The sequence below is a fragment of the Acaromyces ingoldii genome, assembly GCF_003144295.1.
Source record: "Acaromyces ingoldii strain MCA 4198 unplaced genomic scaffold FA10scaffold_5, whole genome shotgun sequence".
In the NCBI taxonomy this organism is placed as follows: Eukaryota; Fungi; Basidiomycota; class Exobasidiomycetes; order Exobasidiales; family Cryptobasidiaceae; genus Acaromyces; species Acaromyces ingoldii.
Window position 1 is genome coordinate 229,143 of NW_020290251.1, and position 18,578 is coordinate 247,720.

The 18,578-nt window shown below is 57.5% G+C and overlaps 7 protein-coding genes across 7 annotated transcripts; 3 read left to right on the forward strand and 4 right to left on the reverse strand.

Annotated features, from left to right (window-relative positions):
• Positions 1 to 24: 24 nt before the first annotated feature.
• Positions 25 to 1,127, reverse strand: FA10DRAFT_287676 (hypothetical protein; the record flags this gene model as incomplete). Its single annotated transcript, XM_025524159.1, has 2 exons — positions 25 to 115; positions 181 to 1,127. The coding sequence occupies 2 exons, from the start codon at positions 1,125 to 1,127 to the stop codon at positions 25 to 27; spliced, it is 1,038 nt and encodes a 345-aa protein (XP_025375318.1).
• FA10DRAFT_268343 (hypothetical protein) lies at positions 968 to 2,157 on the forward strand. Its single transcript, XM_025522288.1, has one exon. The coding sequence runs from the start codon at positions 1,271 to 1,273 to the stop codon at positions 1,988 to 1,990; it is 720 nt and encodes a 239-aa protein (XP_025375319.1). The 5' UTR covers positions 968 to 1,270; the 3' UTR covers positions 1,991 to 2,157.
• A 656-nt stretch (positions 2,158 to 2,813) lies between these two features.
• On the forward strand, positions 2,814 to 4,081 carry FA10DRAFT_287678 (hypothetical protein; the record flags this gene model as incomplete). Its single annotated transcript, XM_025524160.1, has 8 exons — positions 2,814 to 3,022; positions 3,051 to 3,090; positions 3,170 to 3,296; positions 3,354 to 3,400; positions 3,459 to 3,524; positions 3,587 to 3,634; positions 3,702 to 3,989; positions 4,046 to 4,081. The coding sequence occupies 8 exons, from the start codon at positions 2,814 to 2,816 to the stop codon at positions 4,079 to 4,081; spliced, it is 861 nt and encodes a 286-aa protein (XP_025375320.1).
• Positions 4,082 to 4,215: 134 nt separating this feature from the next.
• FA10DRAFT_303119 (putative uracil permease) lies at positions 4,216 to 6,334 on the reverse strand. Its single transcript, XM_025525204.1, has 5 exons — positions 5,885 to 6,334; positions 5,384 to 5,822; positions 4,993 to 5,322; positions 4,865 to 4,928; positions 4,216 to 4,801 (listed from the first exon to the last, which is right to left on the reverse strand). The coding sequence occupies exons 1-5, from the start codon at positions 6,233 to 6,235 to the stop codon at positions 4,261 to 4,263; spliced, it is 1,725 nt and encodes a 574-aa protein (XP_025375321.1). The 5' UTR covers positions 6,236 to 6,334; the 3' UTR covers positions 4,216 to 4,260.
• A 1,250-nt stretch (positions 6,335 to 7,584) lies between these two features.
• Positions 7,585 to 9,730, forward strand: FA10DRAFT_232784 (hypothetical protein; the record flags this gene model as incomplete). The annotated part of the gene is made up of 2 exons (XM_025518921.1): positions 7,585 to 8,383; positions 8,451 to 9,730. The coding sequence occupies 2 exons, from the start codon at positions 7,585 to 7,587 to the stop codon at positions 9,728 to 9,730; spliced, it is 2,079 nt and encodes a 692-aa protein (XP_025375322.1).
• A 419-nt stretch (positions 9,731 to 10,149) lies between these two features.
• On the reverse strand, positions 10,150 to 14,990 carry FA10DRAFT_275847 (hypothetical protein; the record flags this gene model as incomplete). The annotated part of the gene is made up of 5 exons (XM_025523289.1): positions 10,150 to 10,993; positions 11,024 to 11,913; positions 11,977 to 14,193; positions 14,278 to 14,767; positions 14,968 to 14,990. The coding sequence occupies 5 exons, from the start codon at positions 14,988 to 14,990 to the stop codon at positions 10,150 to 10,152; spliced, it is 4,464 nt and encodes a 1,487-aa protein (XP_025375323.1).
• Positions 14,991 to 16,625: 1,635 nt separating this feature from the next.
• Positions 16,626 to 18,483, reverse strand: FA10DRAFT_268347 (hypothetical protein). The gene is made up of 2 exons (XM_025522289.1): positions 18,236 to 18,483; positions 16,626 to 18,176 (listed from the first exon to the last, which is right to left on the reverse strand). The coding sequence occupies exons 1-2, from the start codon at positions 18,437 to 18,439 to the stop codon at positions 16,713 to 16,715; spliced, it is 1,668 nt and encodes a 555-aa protein (XP_025375324.1). The 5' UTR covers positions 18,440 to 18,483; the 3' UTR covers positions 16,626 to 16,712.
• Between the last annotated feature and the right edge of the window lie 95 nt (positions 18,484 to 18,578).

The following is an 18,578-nucleotide window of genomic DNA, read 5'->3' on the forward strand; positions in this document are numbered from 1 at the left end:
TGATGTTTCAGTAGTCAGATTGATTCACTTGTGAGCGTGGCTGCCTGAAACGAGCATCAGCAGCGCGCCCAGCGCGACGACGAGGGCGATGAGAATCGAGACGGCGTGCACGACTCTATTGTTGGCCATCATGTCAGCTGCCTTTTGTATTAGTCCGTGGTGGGAAAAACAAGGACTCACCTGCCGCTGTGGGCCTCTTTGGCAAACTTTGCATTGTGCCACGCCGTCGAATTCCCTCCTCCCCCTCTGCGCTGACGTTCCGGCTCGAGTTGGGTATCAGTCAAGGCAGCGGGACCATCGAGGTTGCCGACGTCTTCGTCTGCGCGCTCGAGGGCGCGCTCGGCGTGCATGTAGTCGAGCCAGCCGACGAGGAGCGTAAGGATGGCCAGGGCAAAGAAGATGGACCCAGCCACTTTTCCCACGAGCGGATTCTCGTCGAGCGTCCGACCGTCGCTGTCGGAATTGGAGCTCACGGGATGCTGCAGGACAAGCTGCGCGGGCACGCCGACGGACGAGGTCCAGGGCGGAGAAGTCGATCGTTGGAGCAGCCGACGTCGCGCGGCTTGCCGTCTGAGCGCGCGCGTCCAGAGGGCCTCGAGGGCATGCTGGTGCGCACCCAAGACTGCTGCGGGCACAAGGGCAGAGGACGGCACGCCGTCGTCGCCATTGGGCGAGTCGCTCGTCTTGAGGCGCAGACGCAGGTAGAGGGCAATGGACGCGATGCCGAGCAGCGTCGAGAGGCGGAGCCAGCTGAAAAAGGTGCGCTCCCTGGCGAGAAAGTCTCGCGAGCTTTCGCCAGAGCTGATGCGCACTTGGAAATAGGCGACAAAGGACGAAAGGGCAGCGGTGATGGCGGCGGCGCAGGTGCGGTGCGGAGGCCGGTTGGGCCTCTCTACCTGTGCATTGGGCAACGGGTGCGGCTGACGAGCTGCACTCTGCTGCTGGCCGGTACCGTCGACGATTGAAACGTTGGATCGGAGGCCGGCGTCACTCAACCGAGGCGTCAAGGCAGGGGAAGCGCTCGACGGGGTCGGCACTGGGCTGCGGGGATGCGAATTGGGGATGTGCAGAGCCAAGTGCCTTGGCCGATGTGAGCCCCCAGCATCATCGGCGCCGGCGCTTGTCATGTCTCTTCTTCTGAAGAGGAGAATGTGGAGAGAACCGTCGGCCCATCTCCAAATTTGTCTTTTTAGTTTTTTGAAAACCCCTCTCTTCCTCACCACGACTCAGGGCGAAGGAGGACAGGCACATCGTGTTCGCTTGAGAAGCCATGCCATCGCCAGCTGCCCTCGTCTCTGGTTACGACTCGGACTCGGACCACAGCGAGAATGATGCTGGGCCTTCGTCGTCGAGCATCGCTGCGCCGCGCTCCTCGGGGCCAGCCACGTCTTCGTCGGGCACTTTTGGTCTCAAGCTGCCCCCTCCATCCAACACCAACACAGCCAGGCCTGCTGCGAAACGAAAGGCGGACCAGAGATTGCAGATCAAGATTGATGCATTGGACGAGGAAAAAGGAAGGGAAGCAACGCCGCAAGTGAAACGGCCGACCATGGACAAGGCCTCGTCGTCGAGCTCCCACGGCCTCTTTGGCCTGCTGCCCGCGCCGTCGCAAAAGCCCGCGAAACCAGACGTGAAGGCCAAAGCGGCGGCTGAATCAGCAGCCGCAGACATCGCTGACGGAGTGGGTGCGCAAGAAGATGAGCAACCAAATAAGAAAGCAAAGGGCAACAACGACTTCAGAGCGATGCTCGGTCTCGCCCCTAGTGCTGCGACCAAAGCAAAAAGACCATCACCAGCACCTTCACCATCACCAACTTCGAGCAAGGACAAGCTCCCAGCGCCTTCGTTGAAGTCATCACAAGGGAAGGGGACCGCCAGCGAGTCTGCTCAGGAAGCTGTCAGGGACCGGCAAGGGTCGGGCGAGACCACAGACTTCTTTTCCTTTGGTATGTATCTGACCAAATCGCGCATGGTCGAGTCCGGCTGTTGATCGCTTCAAACCTCACTAATTTCCAGCCAAAGAGCCAGGGGCAAGTCGGAAGAAGGCTTCTACGTCAAGCTTTACCGTCTCGGCCGCTCCTCAGCTGCAAGAAAAGATAGCTGAGCCCGTGGAAACCGATGAGGGAGACGAGGATCGCTACAGAGGATGGCAGCAAGATCCAGACGGTACCTGGGTGCCCGTGACGCCTGAAGCCCACGCCGCGTATGCTGCCTGGGCAGCCTCTCAGGGCAATCAGGGCAACGGCGTCGACATGACAGACGTGCCTGCAGGCGTCGATACCGAGGCGCTCCACAGCGTAGATGCCGCCTCTTTGGCCAGAGAGGCGTGGCAGAATCGGCCTGCGACCACGTCTGCAGCGCTGCCAGGCTCTGATGCCAGATATGCCGCGGCTGCTGCCACTGCGGGACAGGGAGAGCAGCAGCAGCAGCAGGGCGCTGCGCAAGACGACGAGGCAAAGAGGCGAGATCGACTGACCAACTATCGGGCCCAGAAGAGGGGCCAGCTCAGCAGCCTCCTCGTCCAGGCAGAGGAAAACCGGGAGCGGCTCGAAGAGAGATGGAGCCGCGGCAAGTCGGCGCGCGGCGAGGCCAAGGCAAAGTACGGCTTTTGATGTCTGTTTCTATCATACGAGAACGTCAAATGATGATGTGCTGCTCTTTGCTCTTTTTCGGGTTATCGGATTATGTGAATGCCGTCGTCTTCTTCCTTTTTATTTTTTCCCTTTTTTTCTCGACCCTCCACAATTTGAACGAAAGGTTGCAATCACCATCCGCTTGCAAATCCTGACTCCCGCAAACCGTCATCGTCAGCCATGTCGAACTCAACAGTGGTCCGCAGCGTCACCGACTCCATCGCCACCTTCAGCCGGCCCTTTGCCAGGGGCGGAGTGGTGCCCATCGGAGGCCGTAGCACGGCCGTCAAGCTCCGTGGCGCCGACGGCAAGGGCGGCGTGTGGCTCCTGGCCAGCACGCCCCTGGACGACGATACTCGCAAGAAGCTCGAGGAGATGGGATCTGTCAAGTGAGTAGCTGGCTTCCTCCTTATGCAGGCGACACATGCTGACGGGAATGAATCGTCGCTCGACCAGGGTGAGAAGAAGATTGAATGCATTTGAGTCCGAGAAAGTCATAAGTAATGCTGAACGGAGTGGCACACGACATCCACCAGTACATCGTCGCAGCCGATCAGGTCCACCACCTCTACGTGTCCGACTACGCCAAGGCATACCCAGAGGCCAAGGTGATCGGCGTCGAGGGTCTTCCGGAGAAGAGGACCGATGTCAAGTGGGACGGAGGTGAGTCAAGAAGGGCACCCCGTCTAAAGTGGCGTGATGCTGACTCCGAAGGCGAAGCCTACGGCAAGGACCCCGAAGGAACAAAGTACGGCTATGAGGAGGAGGTAAGCTGGAGAAAGATGTCAGAGCTCCTGCTTCGCTATCTAACAGGACAACACACAGATTGAGGCTCGCTACTTTTCGACGTTTAAGAACCGAGACGTCGCCTTTTTCCACAAGGACAGCAAGGTCAGCTCTGCAAGCGGTCTCTCTCTCCGCGGACTTGCTTAACCTGACTTATTTGCCTACAGACACTCATCGAGGCCGACTTGCTCATGAATTTGCCCGCCAAGGAGCAGGTGAGTGGAGAATGCAGCGCTGAGCCGCAATTGTCAGTGTAGACTGAGCGGCCCCCGTGCAACCCAGTACAAGAATACGCCCGGCGGCAAGCCGTCCTCATGGGTCCCCTTTGTCGGCATGTTGTCGCCCATGCTGGCACCTGGCACAGCGCTCCACGCCAACTTCCTCTGGATGGCTGGCGGAGCTCAAGCCGTCCCCAACCTGCCAAATGGCGGCTCGACGCAGGAGCGCAGGACCCAGTTTGCAAAGGACGCAGAGGCCGTGGCCGCGTGGGACTTTGAGAGGATCATCCCCTGCCATGGTGATGTTATCGAAAAGGACGCCAAAAAGGCCTTCCTCGACACCTACTCGAAGGTGAGATCTGGGCGTGATCACTGTTCGCTTGCTCGATCTGACTTTGCCACAAACAGTACCTTGGACCCGATGGCAAGGCGAAGAGCTTCTAGTCCGTATTGATGATGCAGGCCGAATTTTGCTCCTTCTTCTCTGCTTGTGCGGGACTGAAACATGTACGGCTCTCCTTATCTTTCTCTATAATGATATTTACATTGTCGACTGAGATGCGATCTCGTCGTAGATGGAATGATACAGTGGTGAAGTAGTAAAAGAGAGCTAGGTCCTCGAATCAATACGCTACGGCCTCTACCGACATCTTGTCCTGGCCCGTCGTTGTCTTTTCGAAGTCGTCTCCTTCTCCCGATGACGACTTGAGCTGGCCGTCTTGTGACGCACCAGCCGATGTCTCGCCAGCCGTCGGCCTGCTCCAGTCTGGCGCCTCGTATCCTTCCTTTGGCTCGCGCCACACCTTGTTGCCCACATCGACGAAGCCCACTGGCCGCGGTCGGATGTAGCAGCAGGCGAAGTAGACGAGCGCAGCGACAATGGAGCCCGTCAGCGGAGCGAGCGTGTAGATTCTCTGCGCGGCGGTGCTGACGTTTGCGCCGACGGCACCTGCGAAGCCGGTGATATTGATGGCGAGGCCTCCCAAATAGGCGGCGTAGGCCCGCCAGTGCACGCCCTTCCAATATCGATAGTCTCCGTCGGAAGAAAGCGTGTAGAGCGAGGGGACACTGAAGAAGCCACGGCGGATGATGTAGTAGTCGCAGAGCTGAACACCGATGAACGGCGCGAGAAGGACGCTGTAGGCAGACAGGTACGTCGAGAAGCTGATCGTGTCCGGGGTCGGTCAGCAGCTCGTCCAATGATACCTTATACCCAGGGCAACCCACCTCGAGTTCTCGCCTGCAAACTTCCAGGGACAGATGCACAGGGCAATTGCGACGCTCAAGAGGCCTATGTGGTACAGAATATGAGCAAAGAATGCCAAAGGACGAAGATGTGTGGGACGTATACTCACCGCCTCGCCGGATGGTCATATAGCGCGGGAGCAGGGCTGTCAAGTCAGACCCTGCGCTGAGGACGTTTGCAGCAATGTTGGTGCCGATCTGGCCGAGGGCAAACGACGTCGAGATGAAAAAAACGCCGGCGCGTGTGCCTGCATCGTACGGCGCGCGATCCAGGCGTAACGACAGGAGGTCGAGTGGATTCAGGACCGCTTTCCCAAAGATGACGGTCGAGGAAGAGGCAATGACGAGGCCGATGAAGGACGTGATGGCGAAAGTGAGTGGGATCGCGAGGAGTTGGGACCAAAATGTGTCTCTTGGGTGGCGAGCGAGGCGGGAAAAGTCTAGAGATAGCATCTAACGGTGAGAAGGGCTCGACGAAGATAAGCGTGAAATAGAGCTCACCAGGCATGTTGAGCATCAAGGTGACAAAGTTGGACAGCTGGCCCATCACGGCCGAAACCCAAGTCCAGCCGAGAACTGAGCCATGGAGCGTAGCCGGCTGATGGACGATGGGACCCAGCCCGTTTGCATCGTGAATCGACCAGGCGAAGAATGCGACGTAAGCTGCAGGCACGATGATCGCCTTCACGGTGAAGAGGTGGCGAATGTTCTCTGGCCTTGTGGCAGCGGCAGGGATCATGGCGAGCCAGAAGAGGAAGAAGCAGAGGAAGTCTTTGGTCGTCGTTCCCGAAGACGCTGGCAGGTGGTTGGGCAGGTTATTGAACTGCGGAGCGAGACTGCGAAGGAGGAGCTCGATACACTTTCCGCCGAGGTAAGACTGGTACGAGGTCCAGAGTGTCGCTGTTGCCACACGATTGATAATTGGCCAGATGCTGCCCCACTGCGTAGGGCCAAGACGAGATGAATAAGGGCAACGAGAGGGGATGTGTGCGACAAACTCACAATACCAAAGCTTGCTCGCATCACGACTGGAAAGCCGATGTGGTAGACGGCACCGATGCGACCGGAGCAGATGACGACAAATGTAGTAAGGATGTAACCCACCCACACAGCGAGCCAGACCTGCCACCAGGCCAGGCCATCGAGGACATAAGAGCTAACAATGACTGCCGTCGACAGATTGACACCATCGCTGATCCAAAAGAAGGCAAACGACTTTGCTGTCCATGTCCTTCGACTCGGCTCAACTGGATTCAGGTCACGGTTCGTGAGGAAGGCGGCCGCGTGCGATGCGCCGTCTGCCGCAGAGCCCTCGACCCTCAGCTTGTCGCGAAAGCGTGTGAAGGCGCTCATCCTTGTCAGGTAGGGCCTGCGTGGTGGTCAAGAGAGCAGCAATGTCCCATCATCCCCGATTTTGTTCCTGGCCTCCGACGGCAGCAGCAAGAAGAAATCTTTTACCCCGCTGATAAGGATTCGCGAGATAAGGACACTACCACTATGCCACAGGCGTTTCTCTTTCGATCTTTCAATCAGGCCAGAGGTTCAGGCAGTACTGCACATTAAGGAACAAAAGGATGCCCAAGAAAGACTGAAGGTTTGGGAAATTTTATCCTGCGCTAGCGATTCCTTACGAGCTGCTTTCAGGCGATCCGACTAGACCATGCGAATTGTCACATTTCGCGTGAGTCTGCGAGTCATGGTCATAGTTGCCTCAAAATTTCAAAATAATACATCTGCCCCTATGGCGTAGTCCGGTAGCGCGTGTCACTAGTAATACTACGCCTCCCTCATAGGGAAGAGATAGGACCAATGACAAGGTCGGTCGTTCGAGTCGGCCTGGGGGCATCTATTTTTTTTTACTTTTTGTTTTTTGATTCTTGCCTGGCTTGCTGCTTCCTCGAGCGGGACCATGTTTGGAGGGTGATTGCCGCGTTTTGAGGAGGGATGCTGCAGCCACATGCCGCCTTCTTGTTCACAAGCTGTGCCACTGGATGCAATTGACATGCATTATTACGAAGAGAAGACTTCTTGATCAGGCGCGCTCCTTGCACGGCAGCAAGGTAGAGCTAGGTCGGGTCCGAGGGTCATGGCATGGTTGGCTGATCGATCCTCTGCTCTGTGTGTCGGGGACTGAACTACTCTAGATAATCAAGCTGGTGACGACAAGAGACGCTGCAATGATCACGCCAGCGCTTCAATCTCTTTTTTCATTGGCTCCTTCAACGGCCAACCCGTGAGGACAGTGGGGGCGGAGCAGCAGTGCTCCACACGTGGAGGAAGATACGTCGAAAAAAAAGAATTACGTGCTCGAGGCTGATGGCGTCGAATGGAGCTGTCAAGCACGACATTATTGCCAACCTTGCCTACTGAATCCGCTTATTCTCCTTCTGCTCGCGTTTCAACCGTACTCGTAAAGCAGAAATATGACACGCTCGGGCTTCGCTGCTCTGGCTCTGGTGCCCCACCACTAGTTAGAGCCGGCAGCCTTGTACGCTGATTCAGGTAAATGGCAGAAGATCCTCCCAAGATTTCCTGGGTTTCGGCATCCGAGATCGAAGGACTGCTACAGAGAGTGAGCTAGTGCACGGTGATATGATGATAGCGACCGGTATATATCCTGCTCCCTTCTCCAATATTCGCCAAAGATTCTCAGATTCCCCCTCCCACTGTCTCCCCTTTTCGTCAATTCCTGTCGTTGCAAGATGGATCCATCGCAAGGCATTCCCCCGCCCCTCAGCCAAGGATGGGGCTATGGTGTCACCGTCGGCTTCGGCTTGGCCTTTGCTGCCGGTATGATGGGCATCACCGAAATTCTCAAGCGGTCGACTGGCGAGAACAACCGTCACTTTGAGACGTTTGCCGTGGCCGGCCGCAAGATTGGCACCGGTCTTACTGCTACAGCCGTCATCTCCAGTTGGGCTTGGTCGACTGCGCTCCTGTCAAGTTCGCAAATCACCTACAACTACGGCGTGGCCGGCGCCTACTGGTTTGCAGCTGGATGTCTCGTTCAGATCTGCTTCTTTGCCCTCATTGCCATCCAGAGCAAGCGCAGGGTGCCCCACGCGCACACTGTCCTCGAGGTCGTCAAGGCTCGCTACGGTGTCTTTGCTCACGCGGTCTACGCCGTCCTGTGCATTGCGACCAACATCATCGCCAGTGTCAACATGTTCCTTGGAGCTTCAGCCGCTATTGCTGCTCTGACTGGTATGAACACTGTGGCCGCCATCTTCTTGCTTCCCGTTGGCGTGTGCCTCTACACCATCACTGGCGGCCTTCGCGCGACCTTCATCACCGACTACCTCCATACCGTCGCATTGCTCATCATCTGCGTCTACCTGATCCTGAAGGCGCTCACAAGCGAAGCTGTCGGCGGCGTCGACAACCTCTGGCGCATGGTCGAGGCTGCCGGCATCATGAACCCCGTTGAGGGCAACCACAACGGCTCTTACTTGACCATGTCGAGCCAAAATGCAATCGCCTTTGGCACTCTGCACACCCTCGGTGAGTTTGCTCTGACCTCCTGCTTGAGTTACAGCAAAGAAAAACTTACAAAAATTCTTTTCTGCAGGTAACTTTGGCCTCGTCCTTCTCGACAGCAGCTACTGGCAAAAGGCCTTCAGCGCCGACATCACCGCTGCCGCACCCGGCTACATTCTCGGAGGCGTCCTCTACTTCGGCATTCCTTGGGCTCTTGGAACAGTCATGGGCTGCGTCGGCATCGGTCTGGGAGCCTCGCAGGCACCGTCCTGGCCTGTTCACGGACGCATGCTCACGATGAGCGAGTCAAACAACGGCCTTGTCCTTCCCTACTCCGCCTTGGCTGTCAACGGATCGGCAGGCGCCGTTGCTGTTGTCATCGTCATCTTTATGGCCGTCACCAGCACGAGCTCGGCTCAAATCGTGGCCGTTTCCTCAATTGTCAGCTCTGATCTCTTCCACACCTACCTGCACCCCAAAGCAACGGAAAAGCAGATCATCTGGGTCTCGCGCGCCGCCTGCGTCAGCTTCGCTCTCGTGGCTGCCGCCGTCAGCACCGCCCTTTACTACGCCGGTCTTTCGCTGACCTGGACTCTGTACTTCCTCGGAGTGATCACCTGCCCTGGCATGGTGACCATTTCCCTCACCGTTCTCTGGAACCGTCAGACCAAGGCTGCCGCCATCCTTTCGCCCCTCATCGGACTGGCCGCTGGTATCGCTGTTTGGATCTCGACGGCGTGGTACTACGGTGACGGGGTCATCAACGTCACGACCACTGGCGCCTTGATCCCCTGCATGTGGGGCAACATCACCTCGTTTGCTGTGCCGGCGATTCTTTCTCCCGCTATCTCGCTCATCTTCCCCAGCGAGCCCTTCTCTTGGGAGCGCTTCAACTCGATCAAGCTTATCAGCGACGACGACGCCTCGAGCGTGCAAGAAGAGAAGGAGAACCGGTTCGTTGACACTTTCACGCCTGAACAAGAATCGTACATGGCTCGCATGTCCAAGTGGGCGTTTGGCCTGGGTATCTTTTTCTTCCTCGCTGTTTGGGTCCTCGTCCCCTTCGGCCAGTACGGCGCCTACACGACGTTCAGCAAGCCCTTCTTCCGTGGATGGATCGTTGTCAGCATCATCTGGCTCTTTGCCACGCTCCTCATCGTCACCTTCATGCCGCCGATCGAGGGCCGCCACACCCTCCTTGCCCTTCTTACTGGCAAGCCTCGGGCAGACGCGAGTGCGCAGAATGTGCACAAGCGCGCCGAAAAGGGCACCATTCTCCCAGACGAGACGTCCTCAGACAGCGATGGCGCCGCTGACCAGAATGCCACCGCGCGTGCCTCCCCTGTCGAAGAGGCTGAGAAGAAGGTGTAACTTCGACACTCCCCTGTGGAGACTACTATAACTATCAAAAGCAATAAAGCAAAAGCACGAGTATAGAAAAAAAGATTGTTAGACTCGTCCTTCGTCCTTCTTCGCTTCCCAGATTCCCTCTCGATCGCATCCGCTCGTAGCTTTCGACTGTATATTTTGTGCCCTTCTATGCAATAGGCAAACTTGATGCCTCACCAGAACTTTCATTCCTGTGTGATCGTGCAAAAAGTCCTTTGTTCTCTCTCCACTCCTGCCAATACCAAGCCAAGATTGTTAGGGTAGCGCTTGCATCGCATTGAACAAGCCAAAACCACAAAGACAAATGAAAACAAGACAGTGAGAACGCAATCACATGAACCAAACACAAGCTGTAGCAGTACTAGATCTAAATGTAAGAAAACCTTTTTCCTTTTTGTTCCTCAAGAAGGCGGCGACAGGACCACGTCCTCGTCCTTGCCTGCCTGTGTCTCTGCGTCTACCGCCTGCCCGGCTCTCGAATCTTCTGCATCGTCTGCGAGTGCGGCGTGTAGACTCGGCTCTGAGAGCGTTGCGTTCAGCAGCTCCCCATCGAGATCCCTGCCCATGCCCCCCTGCTCCCTGCTACTCCTCCTCATGATTGGGGGCGGTCCACCAGCTTCTCCGCCTGCCGCTCCCACCGACTGCACTGACGACATGGTCGCAGTCGACGACGAGCTACCCTCGGCACTGCTCAGTACACCCTTTGTATCGTCCGTATAGTGAACATGGTAGCCGTGCGATTTGCTTCTGGGGTTGATTGACGGTCGAATATTCCTCGCAATCTCCTCTGCAGAGGACCGGCGCGTCGCGAGGAGCGCCGCGGCTGCGCCCAGTGCATCGCTGTTCGTACCTCTTCGAAGCTTAGATATGGACTCCTGCGACGGCGGCCAGGCAATGGCCTTGCCAAGACCGCTGGAATCCGGCACATTGGGCTTCTGCGTTTCCGATGAAGGCGACGAGAGGGACGCCGGAGGGTCCGGCACGCCAGAATCCGAGCTTGATACCGGTGGAGCGACGCCGAGCTGAGGCTGCTGGACACTGCTAAATGTTTGAGTAACAGCCCCTGGCGAGATTCCTTCAGCATTGCTTAGCTGTGGGAAGGGATACTCTTTGGCCGTTGCTGTCGACGTCCCTACCGAGCTGTGCGATGCCAAAGGCGGGGTGCTCCAGGTCCTGGCACCATAGAGCGCCGGTGCATTGAGGGGTGTCGCCGTGGGTGCAGCGAAGAACTTGCCAAGACTCTGTCTTGCATCCTGATCAAAGAGCCACTTGCACAGTGTGGCCTCCAATGCCGGTCTCTTGACTGGCTTGGCCAGGTAATCGACCATGCCGGCATCTAACGCTCGTTCCCGGTCGCCCTTGATTGCAGAAGCCGTCAGTGCAATGACAGGCAAAATACGAATGTCTGGATTGAGCGACTTCCTGATCCTTCTCGTTGCCTCGTACCCGTCGCATTCTGGCATTTGACAGTCCATCAAGACAGCGTCATACGGGTGCTTGTGCAGCTCGTCAAGGGCAATGAGACCATTCTCGGCGGTCCGGCAGCTGAATCCCATCCTCTTGAGATTCTTCGACGCAATTTGCGCATTCACGATGTTGTCCTCGGCCACCAGGATCCAAATGTCCTTTCGCGGCCTTGCCAGCGTTGTAGATTCTGTATTCGGCATGCCGCCTCCCACCACAGCTGAGTCGGCCAAGGAAGCGCCCGACGCTTGCCATTGTCCCGTCTTTGCCGCCTTGGTAAAGGGAATGATGAACCAGGCATGCGAGCCCTGGCCTTCGACGGAGTCGAGACCGATTTGACCATTCATGAGCTCGACGAGATTCTTGGAGATGCTCAAGCCCAGACCTGTACCCCCAAAACGTCTGGCCGTCGATGGATCGGCCTGCGAGAAGGGCTGGAAGAGGCGAGCAAGCGTGTCGGGGCTGATGCCGCAGCCGGTATCGCGCACGTCGAAACGAACAGCGAGCGTCTCTGGTGTCTCTTGGAGCTCCAGCACCTCAAGGCTGATGTAGCCTAGAGCCGTGAACTTGATGGCATTGGTAAGTAGGTTGGTGATGACCTGTCGAAGGCGACCCGCATCACCGATGAGCTGGCCCTTGAACTTGAGATCCACCGAGTCGCGGAAGTCGAGGCCCTTCTTCTGCGTCGCAAAGCTCAGCATCTTATTCAACAGAGTCATAGGTTAGCGCTTGGATCGTGGGGACAGGACAGATGCTCTTCTCACCCTCTTGGCGTCTCGGAGCAGAACCTCGAGATTGAATGGAGCCCGCTCCACATCGAGCTTGCCGATCTCGACCTTCGAAAAGTCAAGAACATCATTGATGACGGTCAGGAGGCCCTCTGCCGACCGCTGGATAGTCTCTGCATAATCTCGCTGCTGCGGTGTCAGGCCCCGCTCGTCCAGGAGGAGCTCCGAGAGCCCAATAACACCAGCAATGGGCGTCCTGATTTCGTGCGACATGTTTGCGAGGAACTCCGACTTGAGCCGGCTGGCTTCCCGGGCCGCACCCTCGGCCGCCAACGCCCTCGTCTTTTCGAGGAGCGACTGCTCCATCTGCTCCTGTGCTCGTTTGCGCTCGGTGATGTCCAAGGAGGCGCCCACGACACCGATGATGTCGCCCTCCTCGACGGCCTTTGCATCACTGTCATTCAGGAAATCGGGAACATGGCTTCGCAGGGGCGTGTACGAGGTTCGGAACCATCTTCCGTCGACCTCCATCTCTTCGACGACAGTCTCGCCGTCGAGGGCCTTTTGCATCGAGATGCGAATGTCGGTGTTCAGGTCCCAGACCTGGTAGATGGAGCGACCAATCATGCTCTTGCGGCTGTTGCTGTTACTGTTACTGTTGCTGTTGCTGTTGCTGTTTCGGCCCCCGAATCCACTTTCGGAGCCTCCTCGCTCCCGGTCGTCGCCGCCTCGGAGACCCATGCCCGCAGCGAAGCTCGTCTCCTTTTCGGATCCTGCCGGCGTCCCTGGGCCCATGAGCTTTAGCTGCCGCACACCAGGACCCTCAGCCACTGTGATCGTGCCCTCGCGATCCACTGCCCACAGCGTCATGGCGGCGTGATTGATGACACTCTCGAGCTGTGACTGGGCCTGCCGGCTTGCTGCCAGCGCCTCAACCTGGTCATGGATGTCGGTACAGGTGCCAAACCACTTCGCAATCTTTCCCTCGGCGTCACGCATCGGGAGTGCTCTACCGAGGTGCCAGCGCCAGGCGCCATCGTAGCGTCGGCACCGGTAGGCAACCTCGTACAGGTCGCCTGTGCGCAGCGAGTGGCTCCATCGCTTTGACGCCTCGGGCATGTCTTCCTCGTGGAAATGGCCAGCCCAGCCGACTCCGTGCGAGGATTCCGGCGTCGAGCCCGTGTAGTCGTACCACGCCTTGCTGTACCACTCGTGGTAGCCTGTGGGCGAGGTGACCCAGACGAGTTGGGGCATAGCGTCGCAGGTCTGCCTGAAGAAGATGTCAGACTGCTCGGCCACTTCAGCCTGTCTCTCCCTGCGCTCCGTCGTCACGTCTCGAATGGTGGCAATTCCGCCAATGTGCTCGCCGTAGCCTTGGTTGTCGCGCATTGGCTTAGCCTCGACTTGCAAAATGAACCGCTCGCCAGTATCTCGCCCAATGACGCCGATGCGGAGAGGTTTGACAATCTGGCCCAACACGGCAGCCCGGTAGATGGGAAATTCTGTTTCGGGAAGAGGCTGTTGGAAATTCTCATCAAAGCAAGACATCGCGTCGTTGATCCAGCTGAGATCAATGCTTGACTCCCCCTCGTCAAAATCCTCTTGACCGGGCTTGGGCTGCTTGGCCTCCTTTTTGGGTTCTACGCGCGCGAATCTTGACAGGACATCTTCGCAGGCCTTGTTCCGTATGATGTTTGTACCGTCTTTGCTGAGGGCCAGAAGGGCTGCGTCGACGGAGTGGAAGCTGCTTTCCTTGAGCAATTCGGTAAGGCCGTCGGTCGGACTCGCCCGCCGAGCGCTCTGCACCGGTGCAATGGAGATGGTAAAGTAGGCCTCGTGAAGCAGGGGTACGGTTGAATTTTGGCGCTGATGCTGACTGATGCTGCTGCTTATGCTTCCGCTGTCGCGTCGATCGTTCATCGGAGACGACATGGGTGAGGTAGCGCCCGACGATGGACTGGCATCGACCATCGATTTGTCTCTCTGGCCACTTTGGCCATCGCCGTCTCCGGAAGTGAAGAGCTGCTCTGTGGAGAACCACGCAGAGATGGAAAGGTCTGCGATCAGCGTTCCGGAATCATTTTCGTTTGACTTGAGGCCGAGCCGAGTGCCGACCGGCACCCCCATGCCCGACTTTTGGGCGGCCGACTGCGTCGCCTCGCCGAGGGCCAACAAGTACTGTTCTCGTGATGACATTGCAACGTAGCGGTCGAGCCGATGACCTGCAGCCGAGACGCTGCCCACACCCAGCACCTATTGGCATTCATGGCAATGGCATATGATCGGATCAGTAAATGCAGTCAGATATAAGAGAGACGCCTTCAACTCAACACTCACCAACTCGGCAGGCCGGTTGATCATCTTGATGTTGCGATTGCTGTCGAGCACGACGAGAGGCAGAGGAGCAAAGTAGAGCGCCCGAAGCGATTCGTCGAGATCCATCATGGCAGCGGAAGAGTGATTGTAGCGACTAGCTTGGGGATCCGCGTAGCTGCGTTGGCCGGCGGTGAATTGTCTCCGCTGGCCTGGGGCTTGATTGAGCTGCTGGAGCGCTGGCGCAGGTGAGACACCGGGCGAAGGCGTATACGACGACGGACCGAGGCCGCCGTGGTGGGGAGTTGTCGGTTGAAAAGCTCCTGACTTGTTCGATGACGATGAGCCAGCGTTGGCACTACCGGTGCCACTGCCACTACCGCTGCTGGCACGATGGATGGGAGGATCGGGAATGCGAAAGATAGGAGGCCTGGGCTGCTGCTGCTGTAGAGGCTCTCGCGGCGGCTGCGGGCTGGTGCTGGTGCTGGTGCTGCCTTCGGGCCCGCTCGTTCGGCTGTGCTGCAGGCCAAAGGCCTGCGCTGCAAGGTAATGTTCGGCAAAGGGCGAGACTGTCTCGATGGGAGAGGCAAAGACGGTGTGCGATTGAGTCTGGGGAGGCACCAAGACAGGCTGTTGCCGATTGTCGCTATGATGAGCAGCTGGTGGTACTGGTTGTTCGTCGATTTCTATTGCGTCGTCATCGCTGCGTTGGACAACAACGCTTGCTGCGATTGCATGTGGATCTGCTTGTGATGCTGTAGATGTGGTAATGCTTTCTCTCGCGGGCCCAGCTGCCGCCTGCTGATGCTGCCACGCCTCGCCAACAGGGTCACGATAGATACGCTCTCCCTCGTCTTCGACCGGGCTCGATCGATCGAGCCGCGGAGGTGAATGGAGGTGGGGTTCGGGATGATCTTGGCCCTGAGCCTGCCGCTTCCGGTCCCCGCGATCACCGAGTCTTGTCTGCGAGGTGGATGCACCCAGTGACTCTTCCTGAAATCCCGCCGCCGCCGCCGCCGCCCTTGTACCCGCTGCTTCTGCGCCTCGCTGCCTAGCTGCTACCCCAGCTACCGGCCTGGGTGTCGATGAGGTCGGGGTGGATGGATTGGGTGTAGAATTGCCAGAGCCGGAGGATGCTGGCCTCTTGCGAGACGACGACAGCTTCGCAGCTCTCTTTACGTTCTCTTCGCGACTTCAACAGCACGACGCGCCGTGACTGCTGAGCCGAAGAGAAAGCAGGGCAAGGAAGTCTATGACGATCCCTACGGACGAATGACGACGACGACTACGAAGGGGGCCAAAAAAAGCAGTTGAAAGGTCCCAGTAGCGGTCTTGAGGAAGACTGAGCAGATCGTTCGACGCGGGCTCGAGAGATTGAGTGGGAAGCGGTTCTAAAGCGCCGGCGATCTCACTTTCCCACTTGGTGTTCTCTCCTCTTTTTCCTTTTTTTCTGCTCTCCGAAGATAATTTTGACCCAAGTGGAGCGAGAGCTTGCGGGAGGGGCCGAAGAGATTAATAGTGGCGCGATTGCCGAAGCGTGCTCTGGCTCACCCCGTAGTCGCAAGTGGTGGAGCAAAGAATGAGACAGATGTTTGGAAGAGAAAAAAAAAACCAGAGCTGGAAGAAAGGTTGTAACAATGGGAGGAGAGCGGAAAAGATCACTGAGGCTTGTCAACGCCGATGCCTGTAATCGATTTGTTCGGAAACTTGGCATAGGGAGCTGGAGTAGTGGGAAGGGGAGGGGGACTAGAATGATTATTGCATGGGAAATTGAAACCGAAGCCACAAAATCTGAAGGTGCGCGCGCGCGTCAGAAGAAAGAACATGGAGGAGCAAGAAGGCCGGGCAGGCCTGGTGCGTGCAGCTTTCGACCTCATCCGAGAGCACTCAGTGAAGACGCCGCCGGGGCAAGCGTTCATCGACCTCTGGAAGTAGACACACATGTAATTGTGACTGCTGTCATGACGAGAATGAGAGGAAGCGGACCGTAACCCTTTCTGGAACGTCCGTCAGCGTGGCCAGCAGCGGATCGAATCCGGCACAGAGTCGCCTCGGAGTTTGAATGCAGCACAGACGCTCAATGTTCCGGCCGAAAGTGCGTGTTTCAATGTCGGTACCACGATTGCTGTGCAGATAAAATACTCTGAGTTGCTCATCCCTCTGCCCGTCTTCTTGACTAGGCCTAGTCAAGACACCGGAGCAGGTGTCAAGTCGACCAAGAAGAATCGCACCACGGTCTCTAGCTCCCTTGCTGGCTGTTAGCGGTGTTCAAATCGCCGTGTTCACTGCAATCCATGCACAAAGACAAAGATAGACACTGGCAAGCAGGTCGCCCGCGGGCATGGCGCGGCGCACTTCAACATAATGAGTGCAACAGTTCCAGAAGCAGATGGATGTATGATGAAGTAGTTTACAGATGCAGTAGAAACAAACTATCAGAAGGAAGAGGAGAGATTACTCTAGGACGGCGACGCTGACGTCTTTGGCCTTGGCTTGGTATGTTTACTGTCGTCGCGGCCGAGCGAGACGGACATGGAGGATGGTTTTGAGCGAGGACGAGAGGTGGATGATGGAGCTGAAGCCGATGCCGACGGAGGACCTCTTCCGTCGGCCAGCTTTGCCTCGACAAGCCGGATGGTGACGATGTCAGGGACGATGCCTTTCCCCTGAATCCAGTTGGCCACGTCCCACTTTTCATATCGCACCGCCTCGAATATCATCTTCTCCTCGAGCCTGGCTCGGTCGAGCAGTCTTCGTCTTTTCTTGTTGCTATTGCTGCTTGCGCTGGTGCTTGTGCCCATGTTGCTTGTGGCCCTGCTTTCATCAGGTATTGCGTTGCTTGTCTGGGTAGTACATGCCTCGACAGGTTCATCGTCATTGCACACACGACGCTGACCGCCGAATCCTTCCTTCTCGAGGAACCAGAGGTGGATGGCGTCAAGAGCCGACTTCCATGACTCTATCTTTGCCTCGTCGCGCTCCACCATTGACCGAAGACCCTCGATCCAGCCGGCACGAATGGCGACATACAAGGCCAGGTTGCTTTTCCGCGACGGCTCCGCGCCGAGGGCCAAGAGGAAGTTGGTGAGAAAGAGCGACTGGGCAAAGACGGCTTTAACGAGAGGGAGGCCTTCAAACGAGTTGACGAGCTGGAGCGTCGAGAGGGTGCTCTCGGCCGTCGTTGACACGTGCTGGGCGAAGAGGCTCAGGAGAAGCATCAGCTTCGATGGCGGTGGATAAGGACCCGGTCCGAAAGCCTTGAGATGCCGGACGAGCATAGGATCCAGCATTGAGAGCGCCGAAGTGTCGTCCGTCGGGCCCGTTGTAGGCAATGCGAGTCCTTGAAACAGCCTCTTTGGCAATTCATTGCAGCTCAAATGGTCGGGGATTGTCCATATCAGACGCTGGCCTGTCCCAGGCCTCTCCTCTTCCACCGCCCCAATGCTGGCGAGCTGGTCAAATGAGTAGAGGCGCTGGTCTTGCCGACGCCGCCAGAGGCCGGTAGTGAGTCGAATGTTGCCAAACTCGTCGCGATGCCGGATCAGGTCCTCGGCTGCGTCCAACACCCGGACATCGCATATTGGGAACCGCATGCAGTAGTCCAGCACGAAGTGGTCGGCGCTACGCTGGAAGGACCGAGCAAGCGGGTGAGGGAAGTCGGCCGTGGGTAGCACAGGAAGAAAGCGCGAGTTCCACCGGAGTTCGGGCCGGGGCCTCTTATCTGTCTGCTCCCTTGGCATGTGCGGTGGCGCCGGATCGCGGACAGGGTACGGCTCGAAGCCATAGCAGTAGTCTTCATGCCAGCAGGCCAGGAGATACTTTGCGCGGTACCTTGGCGGGCAAGAGGCAAAGATGGCGTGGAAGCCGCGGTTGACAATGGTCAACGCAGGGTTCTTTGCGTACAGATGGATCTCATGAATGAGCTGATGGGTCATCGACTTAGTCAGTGGGTTGAAACTTCGGTGTCTGGTGTGACACTTACCTCGACGGGAAGACTCGAAAGGCTTGTCTTTGCTGCTGGTCTGCAGGCCTCTTCTCCTCCCTCCACCGGTGCCGTTGCCTCTGCTCTGGGAGCCTCGCCTTTCTTCTTTTTTCGCTTCCGCTTGCTCTCATCACGGCCTCGCTCGTGATTGTGCTTCTCTGGATAGGAACTCGGATCGTCCCGTGTCCTCTTGCGCCCCTGCATTCCTCGCGCTCTTTGCCGCACAGCTCCGCCCGTCTGTCGTCAAGTCAGTCAGTCAGTCAGCCGCCCAAAAATTTCTCGCCGTCGACCTCCCTCCACGGCCGCCGAATTTCCGAGTCCCGTAAATTTGGCAAAAAGATTC

Coding starts and splice junctions, on each gene's coding strand:
- FA10DRAFT_268343 (XM_025522288.1), top strand. CDS start 1,271: ATGCCATCGCCAGCTGCCCTCGTCTCTGGTTACGACTCGGACTCGGAC.
- FA10DRAFT_268347 (XM_025522289.1), bottom strand. CDS start 18,439: ATGCAGGGGCGCAAGAGGACACGGGACGATCCGAGTTCCTATCCAGAG. Junction 18,177..18,235: donor TTTCGAGTCTTCCCGTCGAG/GTAAGTGTCACA, acceptor ATGACCCATCAG/CTCATTCATGAGATCCATCT.
- FA10DRAFT_303119 (XM_025525204.1), bottom strand. CDS start 6,235: ATGAGCGCCTTCACACGCTTTCGCGACAAGCTGAGGGTCGAGGGCTCT. Junction 5,823..5,884: donor TGCGAGCAAGCTTTGGTATT/GTGAGTTTGTCG, acceptor GGCCCTACGCAG/TGGGGCAGCATCTGGCCAAT. Junction 4,929..4,992: donor TATGACCATCCGGCGAGGCG/GTGAGTATACGT, acceptor TGTACCACATAG/GCCTCTTGAGCGTCGCAATT.